At 39.7% G+C, this 14,245-nt stretch overlaps 5 protein-coding genes and 1 non-coding gene across 6 annotated transcripts; 2 read left to right on the top strand and 4 right to left on the bottom strand. All coding sequences in view use genetic code 12, as the record gives it.

Moving 5' to 3' along the window:
- Positions 1–16: 16 nt before the first annotated feature.
- Positions 17–1,823, bottom strand: ASH2 (Ash2p). The gene has a single exon (XM_064919820.1). The coding sequence runs from the start codon at positions 1,607–1,609 to the stop codon at positions 68–70; it is 1,542 nt and encodes a 513-aa protein (XP_064775009.1). The 5' UTR covers positions 1,610–1,823; the 3' UTR covers positions 17–67.
- A 2,810-nt stretch (positions 1,824–4,633) lies between these two features.
- RJT20DRAFT_134234 (uncharacterized protein) lies at positions 4,634–5,596 on the bottom strand (the record flags this gene model as incomplete). The annotated part of the gene is made up of 1 exon (XM_064918289.1): positions 4,634–5,596. The coding sequence occupies one exon, from the start codon at positions 5,594–5,596 to the stop codon at positions 4,634–4,636; it is 963 nt and encodes a 320-aa protein (XP_064775008.1).
- Positions 5,597–6,555: 959 nt separating this feature from the next.
- On the top strand, positions 6,556–7,437 carry RJT20DRAFT_127027 (uncharacterized protein). The gene has a single exon (XM_064916901.1). It carries the CDS (start codon positions 6,637–6,639, stop codon positions 7,390–7,392), a length of 756 nt encoding a protein of 251 aa, XP_064775007.1. The 5' UTR covers positions 6,556–6,636; the 3' UTR covers positions 7,393–7,437.
- A 706-nt stretch (positions 7,438–8,143) lies between these two features.
- On the top strand, positions 8,144–9,484 carry RJT20DRAFT_127026 (short-chain alcohol dehydrogenase). Its single transcript, XM_064916900.1, has one exon. It carries the CDS (start codon positions 8,247–8,249, stop codon positions 9,252–9,254), a length of 1,008 nt encoding a protein of 335 aa, XP_064775006.1. The 5' UTR covers positions 8,144–8,246; the 3' UTR covers positions 9,255–9,484.
- A 580-nt stretch (positions 9,485–10,064) lies between these two features.
- RJT20DRAFT_t51 lies at positions 10,065–10,137 on the bottom strand. The gene has a single exon. It is a non-coding gene; the product is annotated as a tRNA-Ala (tRNA).
- A 1,380-nt stretch (positions 10,138–11,517) lies between these two features.
- Positions 11,518–13,949, bottom strand: RJT20DRAFT_35556 (uncharacterized protein). The gene has a single exon (XM_064919816.1). It carries the CDS (start codon positions 13,781–13,783, stop codon positions 11,735–11,737), a length of 2,049 nt encoding a protein of 682 aa, XP_064775005.1. The 5' UTR covers positions 13,784–13,949; the 3' UTR covers positions 11,518–11,734.
- Positions 13,950–14,245: the final 296 nt, after the last annotated feature.

Below are 14,245 nucleotides of genomic sequence, written 5' to 3'. Positions count from 1 at the left end.
TATGAGATAACGTTTTGTATTATTGTATTTTAAGTATTAGCTATTAATATATTGGTTCCTCGGTCTACTATTCTTGTATCTCAAAACTGTCCAAGTACTCAGCTTCAACTTCATCAATGAGATCCCAATACCATTCTTCGACAACTGATTCGTTATACCTATCGCTCAATGGCTTGACGCCATCTTCATTTATTGGGAAGCGGAAATCAGGACCAGCATTGATTCCCACTATTCCATTTTGGAATACTGACAACATTGGATAATAACCAAGTGATCCGTCGTCTGTATTTCTGTAATTAGGGTTCTGTTGTTGTTTGGTATTTGGAGATATATTCAATTCTTCATTTTCGATATCAGTTGGCAAAAAAGAGAATAAGTTCTCGATTCGTCTACTCTGCTCAATACCGTTCTTGAATATTCTTATCCGTGAGTCAGGTATAATTGGAACAACGTCACTCTCGCTTTCTTTGTCATTCTTCTCCAAAACGGCTTTTTCTCCAAATATCGTTACCGGATTCAACAAATGGTCCATTATCTTGGTGTTTGTGTATTCATATTGCTCGTAGTATAAAGCATTCTTGTACCGTATAGGGATTTGGTCTCTCAATATATTGTTTTCTGCATAAAACTTGGAGTTATCGACTACTTCTCCCTTCTTTGTTTTTCTTCTTTTTCTCTGGGATTCGTCCTTTGTAGCACTGGATTGTTCGCTTGCTTTTATCAAGTCTCTTTTGGACTTGACAAATTCATCTACGGCCGTTTTCTGAATGTTAAGAGTTGGAAACTCTACCAAAAATCCTATTGTATCTCCAGACTTGAATCCTCCTTCAACAAACTCTTCCTTTGGTCTGCTTAAAGTTATGAACTCTCCTGTGACATCTCTTAACCCATAGCTATACCCATCAAATCCTACAGGAGCCTCCAAAGCGGCTTCTTTCCTTGCGAGTCCTATTCTCACATGGCATCTCAGGTTATCTTCGTTGGCACTTACGATGTTGAATTCGAAAAAGTACTTTCCTTCTCTAATTCCAACATTGGTCCTTGCTGATCTCCATCCCTTTGGTGCTGAGATCAAACTCATATCTTCCGAGTGAACAATTCCCAGCGATCTGTCAAAATAACTGGGTCGTACTATAAATGGTGCTATCTCAGTTGTTGAATAAAGGTTTGAAGGAAACCAAGGGTTTGGTCTACAGGGTTTATACTTAAATCCTCTTCTATTGTGGGGATTTTCGTCCGATTGATAGAACATTATCCCGTTATTCTCGGCCACTTGGTTGATAACAATATGACTGTGTGGAGCAGTTAAATCCAGACCTTTAAACGGTACTGCCTTCAATCTTGGATGAATTACCACATTATGCTGTTTTTGCTTGAGTTCCGACTTTTTTTGGAGCTCTTCTACATGCTGACGCTCTTTTAACCGAGTCGAATAGTTGTGGGAGTTCGGAGTGCCGTTTTCTGTGCTATTCACTTGGTGTTCAACTGGCGACTCCGGAGTCGCTGATATGCCCTTATTTTCGACCGCAATTGCCTTTCCAGAAAAAGGAGCAGAGTCCTGGGCCAAAACTGAAACTCCCTCCGTTCCTTCCTTCTCGACAGAACTCATTTCTTCTACTCAATTGCCTATCTTTACTACCCAACTCTGCCTCATTTTAATGATTTTTCAATTTCAAAATAATGAAATTTTGGACTTCTGTTACGACCTGTATATAGCGCATTCTTTTAAGTTGTTATTTCTTCGGGTTTGTGTAACTTCCATACCCTTTGTGAAAGAATGAATATGGGTGATGTGATAGATATGATTAGAATTTTTGGGTTAGCCAGAGAAATGGGGGGAAAGAGCAAAGAAGTCGATTAGATACGGGGGGTTAGACGACGGTCAAACGAAGATTGAAATTGGTTCTAGAGCTTTTTTTTTATGACAAACGTAGTAGAATGGAATCTTCAGTGGCCTCATAAAAATCGATTTGTTCGACTATTCTTGACTATCGGAGAAACGGTATAGAACTCCGGATAATTTTTATTTTACAAACTTTACAGAACATTCTCTCGTGTTGCAAGCAAGCGACTCCAAATTACTATTTTGAACAATAGTCCAAGCGTAGCTTCCATGGAATGGTCTAATTGCGGGAGGTACGTGTGTGTGTGTGTGTGTGTGTATGTCCACACGAAGGTGAAGTTCTCTGCGTGGGATCGACTCTGCATCAACTTCAATACATGATGATAATAATTTTGCATTGAATAGGAGCCCGCTCCCCTTTGGCCGATCATAAAATAAGACAAAACCTTCCTTTTTATTCTATCGAGTCATCAGTAACCAGGCGATGACTCCCACATATTGGGTTTTGGTGGGCTATTTCACTGCACGGCAGAATTTCCCAAGCAACCTCCCTATGGTTGGTTTCGTTGCTATTTCCGTATTTCCGTTGTATTTTTCGGGACACCAAGCCGAAGGTTTGTTCTTGTCGGTGCCAGCCAAGTCATTCCCAACCTTCTGTGATAGAATTGTAGGAGCACCGAAGGATTCAGTTTTCAGGTTACGGTGATGCTACATCATTTCACATGAATGGTGGGGTTGTCAATGTAAAAATCATAATAATCATAATCACAACTCAAACCACAATCACCATATAAGGTTTCTCGGCAGCAGTTCCGGCAGTATCAACCAAAATATCGCCATTTGGGGACTCGCATAACAAATGGAACCAAGAACTCCCCGTTTTCAGTGTGGGATACGTCTATCGCAAGTACTACCGAACACGTAAATGTAACGGACTTAAACCTTCCTCGGCCCACGTAATCGCATTAGTCGCCAGCTATATCAGATGATGAGTTAACAAAGTTAATTTCGCATTATTTTGTCCCCCCGCCGTGCGTGCAAAGTGCATACCAGCGAGAATCTTTCCTCTGTCTCCTTCCTTCATTCTCCTTCTTTGTTGATAACTCATTGGAGAAAAGCATCGCGCATCCCTGCGTGGCTGACGGCGAAAGCGACAGTTTACTGGGTTTAAAAAGCTTACCTGTTCGATTGCCCCAGTTTCTGGGTATACATTGTTCCGCCTGACAAAGCGCTTTCGCAAAAATGATCTCATTTCCATCCCAGAGAATATATGCCAAAAATTCCTTAGCTTTTCACCAGAAATCTTGTTTCGATAATGGTAATTTAATAATTAGTTACTAATTATGACTCCGTCTTGCCATGCTTACAATTCCAAATAAGTCCAATGTAATAATGTACTGTAGAAGCATCTCTAATTAAACCCATCTGTACCAATATAGTCTCTGGCAGCCGGAACGGAAAAGGTCCGCGCACCGCACCGGCTCCGTTTAGGGACTGCGTCCAAGTAGTACATAATAATCTCATGTAATGCAACATGCACACATTTTGAAAAAAAATTCAATATGCCCTCTCCCCTGATGGTTTAACTAGAGATCTTGGATAATCCCGATCTGCATTGTGCTATTATCACCATAGCAGTATTTTCTAGTTAATACCAAGTTGGTTCCGATTCACTCGTAAAACCTTCATGTCCTCTGTACTCCGTATATTCCTATTATTTACTATCTACAGCTAATACTGACGAGAAGCTCCAACAGCGACTTGTAACTGAAACAGAGCACGTGGCTGGAACCCAGGGCCCATTATGAGGGACAATATTATTCAATGCTGATCAATAGCCCATTAATTCTGTTAATCTCTTGATCTTAGCTCTTACCATTGCTTTTTTGCCACTAAGCAACTTATGGATCTTCTTTCCTCAGCCTCAGACTCTTCGCTGTGTGGCTGGGGAGACTTGCTTATCCATTGCATCTTTGTTCTGACGCTAACACTGAAATAGTTGCAGTTGGCTGTATTTCTAGCCGGCGACCTAATTTAAATTCCCTCACGGGCAAGATCGGTCCTATCTCCCGTGTTCTCCTCATTGTTCGGTATCCAAGGTGTATTCCCCGTAGAAAATCCTCGAGATCGATAGCTAATTCATGTGGTCCATCCTTTTCGATTACGAGTTTATCCAAAAAATAGAAAAATGGTAAACATGCTGGTTCAGGCACCGGTTTGGAAATAAAGTTTTAGTCATGGTATGATCAAAAGGATCTTGCTGCGAGATTTATGTGGCCGCGATGACTATACCATCTGAGTCTTCCTGGGTACATTAAGATAATAAAGGCATAGCTGCACTTTCCATAGTCCATGCACCGCCGATGTTTCTGTAATGATTCACATGTGCTATTATATTGTACATCAGAATGGAAAAATATCCACTACGCTGTGAAAATATCGGCTTTGTAACTTGAGTTTACCGAATGGATAATAGATATATTTGGGCCTTATGCAGCGGATAAACGCTGGAGACGAAAGATAGCGAAGTTTTTTGCAATAAGTTCGTAAATTAATACTCCCCCCAATGGGTGGAATTTCGAAGGAATATTAAATCAATGGGACACAATCTTCATCGAGAATCTTTTTTGTAGAGATGGATCTGAAATTACATGCAAAGGAAAGAAGAATAATAAAATCTCGAATTATGGTCATTTCCCACCTCGTCTCTAAAAAAGCTAGGTGATACTCTACATCAAAATATTGAAAAACAAGGCTCATTAGCAGCCAGAAAGAAATGATTTGCAGTCTTTAAGTGAATGGAATCCAGCTCTTGTTCTTTTCCTTTTCCTTGATCCAGTTGGTGGCCCTTCCGGTGTCATGTAGCAACGCTTCGCTCTTCACTAAGGTCCGTCCTTTAGTATCTTCAATGACACTTACTAACCTTATCGTTTTCTTGTCATTTTCGACACTCTCCTTCTTTCTGGTTTTCACAATTAAGAATTGGTTTGCAAAAGTCGGATATTTGTAGTTAATGGTCAAGTTCTCAACTTTGAAATCATCCTTCAAGTTTGAACTGGTTTCCAGCGTTAATGAAGCATTTCTTTTGAACGTCTCATTCAATAACGTAGCTATCATGCCACCATGTATAATGAATGGGTATCCACAGAGTCTGAAACCTGCATGCACTATGGTTACTCCTTCGTTTGTTTCAATATTATGGAAGATGACTGGTTTGATAAGGATACCTCCAGGTTTGGCAAGTGTCAGTGTGGTCAATGTAGGTTCTCTGTACTCATTTTGTACCTTAACTGCTTTCTCACGTCTTTCATCTTCATTAGTATACACAGTCAGGTTGTCAAGTACATTATGGTCCAAGTTCTCCCAAGACTGTAATTTGAACCACTTGTCAGCGTTTTTGGGATGTGACAATTGCTGGTATATTGGTAAGTTCTTCAATTTGTACTCCAATTGCATGGGCAAAATATCATTATTGTGAGAATCCTTTTCGTCGAGAGTCGTAAATTTTTCGTAAGTATTAAATAGCGTCTCATTGTATGCTAAGAATGAGCCGAAGGCAAAGAAAATTACTGTTGTTTTCCAGCTGATCCATGGTTTCTTGCGAAAGATCATATGGTCAAAAGGGGAATCATGCTCCGATCTCGTTCCATAATTCCGTGTTTTAGCAACTCCACCAAGACGATAAGAGTTCCTAGTTCTACAGACGGAATTTATCGTCTTGTCTAAGCAATTGGCTCTTCTAATAGTAAACATTATTGTGTTTGTCAACAACTATAAAACAAGCTATCAATCGTTACGTATAATAAAATCACTGTGATAAATCGATTTCGACTGTGTAATTTTGAGAATGCGTGCTCAGTTTTACTGTAGGGTGTTATCGACAGGAGTGTGGTGCATGGTCCATTGTCTTTGTCTCTTCTGGGGTCCATCTTTCGAGAGCTAATGGACTTGGGGTCTAGATAGGATTAGTGGTTGGGTATTGAGGAGCGGGAATGCTCTGAAAAGTCTACAAAAGCAAGGATTCCCAGATTGAAAACTATTGAATGCAAAGTGCTCCTACAAGCTGAAAGTATTAGAACTGCACCCTTCTGATTTTGCACCCAAATATACACCTTTAGTACTTAGTTGGGACAGTCACCATAATATCTCTGGCTGCGCCTCTCGGCTCCTATTCTAGCTTTCAGTAACAATGTCACATTTCTCTATTATATAGATGATTTCAACTATCACCGAATACTTCATCAAGTGATACTCACAGTTCATACCTTTACTGAAAAGGGAACGGATCTTAACAAAATTTTCTTATGTTCCGCATTTCTATCCGTTCCTACGAAGTGCGGCTAAAATACCGTGACTGTATAGAATCAGACTGCAAAAAGTTGTCGTTTGGGTTGCAATCTATATGGGTTCCATAACCGTAGGGTGCTGACTCCAAAGAATATAAATAGTGGGTTTATTCATAGGAAAAATGGAACTACTACTTGTCATCCACTCTAGAATTCAAGTATTAAAAGAACAGTTTAAACCGTAGATATAACGTAATGTCTGTCCCAGCTCCAAAAGTACCATCCTTGCATTGGGCACAATGGAAGCAGTTTCTCCACATGTTCCATCCCGGTGCTCCTCCTTTTAAGGAGGATAAGTATCCTTCATTGGAGGGTAAAGTTGTAATTGTCACCGGTGGTAACACGGGTGTAGGTTACCAGACTGCAAAATCCTTGGCTGGCTCTACGAACGCTAAAGTCTACATCTTCTCTAGAAATGAAGAAAAGACGTTGGTTGCTATCAAGAGGATGAAGGAAGAAGTTAGAAAGGAGTACAAGAAATCAAAGATTAATGTACACTTTATTCAAGCTGATTTGGGAGATTTGACATCTATTAAACCGGCAGTGGAGAAGTTCCTTTCTCAGGAGAACAGATTGGACATTATTATTCACAATGCTGGAGTAATGACCCCACCAAGAGGGTCAGAGACTAAGCAAGGATATGAATTGCAATTAGGTACCAATAACATTGGTCCTCACTTGTTGCAGAAATTATTAGACCCAATTTTCATTCATACCTCTAAAACTAATAAACCGGGTGAATCGAGAGTTGTTTGGGTTTCCTCAACTGGACAATTTTTTGCCCCTGAAGGAGGTGTCCATTGGAAAGATATCAACTATAAAAATACAAAGGCAGACAAGTTCCAAATCTACGGCCAAAGCAAAGCTATCAATATAATGCAAGCTATTCAATGGCCCAAGTTCCATCCGGAGGCCGAAAATGTTCTTAGTGTTTCTTTGTGTCCTGGTGGGTTAAGAACGGAGCTTCAAAGGCACTCTGGTTCAATTCAAAGCTTTTTGGCAGGAGCTATGCTATTCCCTGCTAGAATGGGAGCTTACACTGAGTTGACGGCAGCTTTGTCTCCAAGTTTAACAGTTAAAGACCAGGGAACCCATCTCATTTCCTTTGGAAAAATCGGATTTGCTAGAGACGACCTCCGCAAGGACGAGAACGGAAGAAAGGCATGGGAATTCTTGGATCAGGAGGTTGCTAAATACTTATAATTTAGAAAACAAGAGCATTCCAAAATCCTGCCATATAGAGCAAGCTTCTCTTTAGTAAATTGTATAATCTGATGTTAATAAACATTTCTTGTCTATCAACATGAAAGTGTTGACACGTTGCTGCCGGTATGTGTCTCTTTGCAGCTATTTACTTCTTTGACTGAGCACCAGCTTATAAGTAATACAAAGGCTCTACGTGATATTTGGATATACTATTACTCCATACAACTTATAAGCAATATAAAAGTCCCCTGTGCCACCTGTTAACAGACTCCCTACCCCCACCAATGCAACTTATAAGCACCCACACTTCATCCAAACAGACTTTTTATCCATATTAGTATAACCTATTGCTTTTGCTATAACCTATAACCTTTACTATAACCTATAGCCTTTACTATAAACTATAATCTTACCTATTACCTTTACTCTAACTTATTACCTTAACTATAACCTATAGCCTTTGCTATAACCTTTAACCTTTACTATAACCTTTATAACAGCCTTCGCTATAACCTACAACTTATATCCTATCACAATATATAATACCTTACACAAATGTTCTCCCACCCATATATGATGAAATCCGGGGTCTCTCTATCTTCTCTCTTACTGCACAAAAGCTACAGCAGCTACAAGCGCAGTAACAAAATGTCTCTCTTTGTGACGCGGAACTTATCTTGCAAACGGCTAATTCATATAATCACCGAAAAGTTCCTACCCGAAGATGCATTTTACTACATCTGCTAATCTCCGAACTCCGTTACATATATAAGAAATGTAGATTCTGTTCAGTGAAAAATTGTTCAGACGAAGTAACTAACATCATATACCTTCACAAAATACATAGTACCATGTCGCTTCCACCTCCTGCCGTCCCCAGGCTCAACTGGGCTGCCTATAAACAATTCTTCAATGGGTTTTTCCCAGGAAAGGCCGCTTACACTGAAGAGAAATATCCTTCTTTAGATGGTAAAGTTGTAATTGTCACCGGTGGTAACACTGGTGTAGGTTACCAGACTGCAAAATCCTTGGCTGGCTCTACGAATGCTAAAGTCTACATCTTCTCCAGAAGTGCAGAAAAGACATTGGCTGCTATCAAGAAGATGGAACTTGAAGTTGCCAAGGAATACAACAGACCAAAGATCAACGTTCACTTTATCCAAGTTGATTTGAGTGATTTGACTACCATTAAACCTGCAGTAGAGAAGTTTCTTGCTCAGGAGAAGAGATTGGACATTGTTATCCACAATGCTGGGGTAATGACCCCACCAAGAGGGTCAGAGACTAAGCAAGGATATGAATTGCAATTCGGTACTAACAATGTCGGAACACATTTATTGCAAAGACTCTTGGATCCAATTTTCATTGAAACTTCAAAGACTAATAAACCTGGCGAATCGAGAGTTGTATGGGTGGCCTCTTCTGCTCAATTCAATGCTCCTCTTGGTGGTGTCAACTGGAATGATGTAAACTTCAAGAACACAAAATTTAGTGACATGGGTATATACGGCCAAAGTAAGGCTGTCAATGTGATGCAAGCCAGAGCTTGGCCAAAATACCATCCTACAGCAACCAATGTGTTGAGTTTTTCATTATGTCCAGGTTTCTTGCGGACTGATCTTCAAAGACATTTGTCGAGTGTTCTGCAGTGGTTAATGGGTTGGATCTTGCATGACCAAAGAAACGGTGCATACACCGAATTGTTTGCTGCCTTGTCCCCTGACTTGACAAAGGCAAACCAAGGTGAACATATGATTTCCTTCGGAAAACTTGGACACACCAGAGAAGATCTCACTATCCAAGCTAACGTCGACAAGGTCTGGGAATTCTTGGATAAGGAGACCGAACCATATCTTTAAATTGTATTTACAGACTTTTAAATATTTATTAGTATCTACAAATGGCACTAAAATTGTACTACTGAATTACGTACTTTAAGTTTTCATCCTCTCTTCTTGCAACAATTATACTGAATATACTGTGATTTTTCGCAACTTACTTTATTCCTTTATTCCTTTATTCCAAATAAACTCTAGAAACAATAGGTATTTTTTCACCCTACTAAGTATTAACAAAACCTTATCTTCAGATTTAAACTAATTGTGCACATCAAGCTATCTATTGAAAAATATGAATTAGGAGATGTTTGTGCTTCGATCGAAAGTTAGCACAACAAGCATGAATTAATAAAAATTATTATAATAAAGCTTATTATTTTAGACATTTAGACAATAGTAAATTGAATAAAATTTGGTCATTTCAGCACAATTTATTGCAAAAGATTAAATTTATAAGAACAGCAATGGAGTAAAATTCCAGAACTTCTTTTCCCTGTTTATTAAATTTAGATTAAACTAGTCAATATCAATAATAGTAGTCACTTCGAACAGTTCGAACAGTTAAAAATTGACTACTATTGCCACTTCGAACTTTAAGAATAGAGAATAGCTTTACACCAAAGGCATTAGTTGAGGAGGTAGAAAATCAAAATAGGGCAGTACCAAGTCCACGATATTCTCCTTTAACTTCGTCGAGGTTCTCTTTGAAGGGCATAATAAAGAAACGAAGCTATTCCGACAGATCCAAAAGAAGTTAAATAAGTCATTTTATATTATTACCAGGTATCATCAAATACATAAAATCATATATATATGATACAAAAAAAAGAATGGACGAGTCCGGAGTCGAACCGGAGACCTTTCGCATGCTAAGCGAACGCGCTACCAACTACGCCACACGCCCTTTTCTTGTTTAACTTTATTACCCTGATTTTTGATACAGCTGAAAATCACGTTTTTGGTCATGTGCTTTGTGCGAGAGCACGTGAGTGAACACGTGATTGGCTTTTCATAGGGTAATGCCTGGTTATTTCAATTGCTAACTGCTCTGGGGCAGCTGTAAAGGATAATGGTAAGGGACTATACTAAAATTCCAACGGTGAACACACATTCCCAACGCTGGAGCAAATTCTTTCCTCGCTACCAAACGCTACAGCGAAGAATGTGTCAGCATTTGCTGTCTAATAGATCCAACCCGTGGCAGGCTAGCCGAAAGGAGAATTAACGTAACATATCAATGAATACGAGAGGGGCTCACCGGTTTTTTCTGCAACGAACAAAAGAACATCCACTAAGGCGGACACTTCAAGTTGCCAACATGGACGTCGACATACCACATGCCCATAGTGAACCACCGTGTTGTATGAAGTCTCCAGAGGCCAAAACCTCAAATCAGCATCCTCATGGAATTTGCGCCCAAACCTCGGAACTGAATTGTAGGTAAAAGTCGGTTCTCCCTCGCCCTTGACCCGCTGTTTCCACAAACGTACAATGTATTGTAACACGAACGATAGATAGAGTTATTGCAATAGTACCACCCACAGCCCATTTTTCTTGACATTTCCGAGATTGTACGAGGCTATGTCAATTCCTTATCTCGATTAGCTGAGTAATCTAATAAAGCCAAGGTTGTTAGGTGCCAAGCTGGTAGTGCCAGAAAAGCTTCCACCGTTTCCTGGGCACTGAAAAAAAATTATTAATTCCGGTTTTCTCGAGGCTAGTAGAAGCCTCTCACAAGCTTTTCACAGTAATGGGAAGACTTTTCCGAGAGCTTAATTGTTGCATGTTTTAGGACGACTGCTCAAGATGGCAAGTAGTATTGGAAGAATAGCCTTGAAAAAACATAGAAAGTTCGCTATTTCCTCCCTATGTTCCACTAATTACTTGTATTACTTGTGGGCAGAAATCGTCTCTGTGTGCTCCTCTGCCTCGGATTACCTTACCCCATCGCATTAAAGGCGATGGTGTGGAGAAATTCATATTATGCGACATTAGAAGAAGTACCCCTTTAGTATATGGAAGAGATTGCATAATTGAGGTGATTTCAGATTGATTTTGTGGCTGCATAACTGGACGAGTTGCGGAGATAGTTCAGAATGGCTACTTAGATAAGACTTGTATTGAAAAAGGTATCCTAATAATGTAATAAATAAACCGTAGAATTAAATAGACGCATATGAATAAATAAGGGCAACAAATAGGGATTCGAGATGAAAAATCACGGGAGAAGTGAATATGATAAATAACATAATAATTATAGTAGGATAATAGTATACCTAAGACCAAATGCATCGATGAATCCCATGTATAATATGATTTGAATGGATGATTTGGAGTGATGTTTTGTTTTTAGCGAGGTGCTCCTCTAATTTTATCGTGATTAAATACGCCAGCCGCCGGCCAATTCGTAAGTCATTATTTGTAAAGTATCTTGGCGAAAGAACCTCGAAGTTACTCTTGTAATATGTCTGTCAAAAGTCTTGTGAGGTTGTCAATCTTCCCTATTTCTTAAATCCAAATTTCTTCCAAATTGATTTCTTCTTTTCATCCTTTGGAGTTGATAACGATGAGTCCGATGAACCTCCAAGAACACCATTAGGGCCACAAGCACTCTTTCCTGCACTGCTTCTTCTTCTCTGCTTCATTTGTGTCCTCAACTTATCGTTCTTGGCTTCATCGTCTTCACTGTAACTGATCAAACTCTTTACCTTGTAGATGCGATCATTGGAATGATTGGATCTCACATCATCGTGACTTCCGTTGTTGTGGAGCATCAGTCCACCGGTAGTTTGAGATCTGTAGATGGAGTGGATTTTGTTGTTGATTTTAATTGAGTCATCCTTGGAATTGATTGCAATTAAATACTCGTTGGCCTCATTTAAAGAGTTTTCAGAGATCAATGTGATCAAGTCTTTGAACTTATTCTCATTATCGTTTGATAAACTTTTGAGACTAGAAAACTTTTCTTCGAATGCTCTCTTGGTGTTCAAACGTTCCCCATCTCCATTAAAAGATTCTACCGACTCTATAGACGAAGATGCGGAAGAAGAATTGCTCTCGTACTTGTGCAACTTCAAGGAGTCTGAAGAGTCAGTACTGAATGTAATCATGGGTGGTGCAACCTTAGGGGAATCTGCAACAGCACCAATAGATGGATGGCCGTCAACATCAAACTTTAATCCACCTCTACCAGCGCTGTGGTGACACATTCCATTGTGAAATTTAGTACTACTTCCCACTAAAATAACTGGAACGGTGGAGTACTTGACAATGTATGAACTCAACTTGATAAGATACTCGTCACGTTCATTCTGTCTTTTGATCTTGATTGGATACTTGAAGTTGAGATTGGAGGACTTGTTACCAATAACTAATAAGTTTGGCTGGTACTGCTTGAACAAGTGATGGAGCATATACTTGTTACTCATAAATGGCTTTATGCCGCTTGCAATTCCACTTGTAGAGACCTCTTCGTTGTCAGGGATGAACTCCACTGTTATCTTCAACTTGAGGTTACTGTTCAATACCAATTGGTTATTGACAATATAGTTCAATAAATTCTCACATTTCTTGTACAAGTAGTCATCTAACGAACACTTCTTGTTCTTCTTGCCATATTCTTTCAAGAACTTGAGGGGAATAAGCGAGGAAACAATGAGATAGTCTCCATCCGTCAAAAAGGAGCTCTCAGGAGATTCGTCGTCTTGGTTTATGAGGAACAACCAGTCAAGTGAATTCCAGGTGTGTCTTCTACCGGATATCACAGAAAGGATGGTACGGTTGAAGGGAATAGTGTCGTACTCGTCATGCTTCACGGTGAGAGATATGGATTTGTAGTTGTTCTCATTAGAAGTTGGGTATTCAAGCTGTTGCTTGGCAGCTGCAGCAGCGGCCGCTGAAACGCTTCCTCTCTTACCACTGCTTTGACGGTAGTATGTTTTCTGGTTATCGAACTTGAATTGATCAACATTGTTGGTCTTGGATTTGGTGGTCTGGAACTGAGGATCTAATGCCATGAGTTCTTCGGTGGTCATATCAGAATACAGCTTTCTTCGATTCTTGGGTTGGGGAACAGAAAAGTTCTCACCGTCCTCCTTAACCAAAGTGACATTATCATCGGTGAAATCCACTGCCATTTCATCGATATCTTTGTGGTAGTTGATGGTGGTGTCTTTCAATATGTTGTTGTAGTTCACCCCATTCTTTTCATTGAACTCCAACTGTTGTGGGGAGATTTTGTTCTTCAAGATGGACTTCGAGGGGGGATCAGGGAGCCTGAGCTTCTTCTTCACGGGGGTGTAGTTGGAGGTACTATATGCCTTTGAGATATCGTTGAGCACGGCTGAGCCGTATCCGAATGTTGCATCCATGGGACCACTGCTGAAGCTGCTTTTGGGGCTGGTGGTCTTACCGTAAAGCCCACCACTGGAGGTGGTAAGTGCTGCCGCCGGGTCGTTCAAGTAGTCATCTGGATGAAGGTTATTAAACGACACTCGTCTGGAGAAATGACTTCGAGGTTGTGGGGGAGAAGACGTCACTAGGGTCGACATCGAACTGGAGGTGAGATCCTGGTGATGATGGAGATTAGGATGTGGGGAGATAGCTAGCGGGACTATGGAAGATAGCTGCTAGTGGAAAAGGGTAGTATCACTAAAGACAAAGAAAGAATGCAATATTCAGATGCCAATTCGTCGCTATTTATATCTATGCGATAATATAGCGTTATATAAGAAGTAATATAATAATGATGTAAGAAGATATGAACAGACTGTAATATATAGACAGTACTAATAAGGGAATAATAAGGTAATAATAAGATAGCCAGTAAATAAATCGTCACTAATAATAAAAATCACAAAATATTATAATGTGATATAATGTGATGTATAGAAACGTAATAGGTAATATATCTGTCAGTAGTAGTCTCCTAAAGAAAGAAACAGTAAAAGAGCAGACAATTAGAACGTATTCCACCCGTATAGCGTATAAGGCGTATATAGTATTATACTATA

This window comes from Scheffersomyces xylosifermentans (genome assembly GCF_036884685.1).
Source record: "Scheffersomyces xylosifermentans strain CBS 12540 chromosome Unknown RJT20scaffold_3, whole genome shotgun sequence".
Taxonomy (NCBI): Eukaryota; Fungi; Ascomycota; class Pichiomycetes; order Serinales; family Debaryomycetaceae; genus Scheffersomyces; species Scheffersomyces xylosifermentans.
This window is presented reverse-complemented; position numbering and strand designations above follow the sequence as displayed.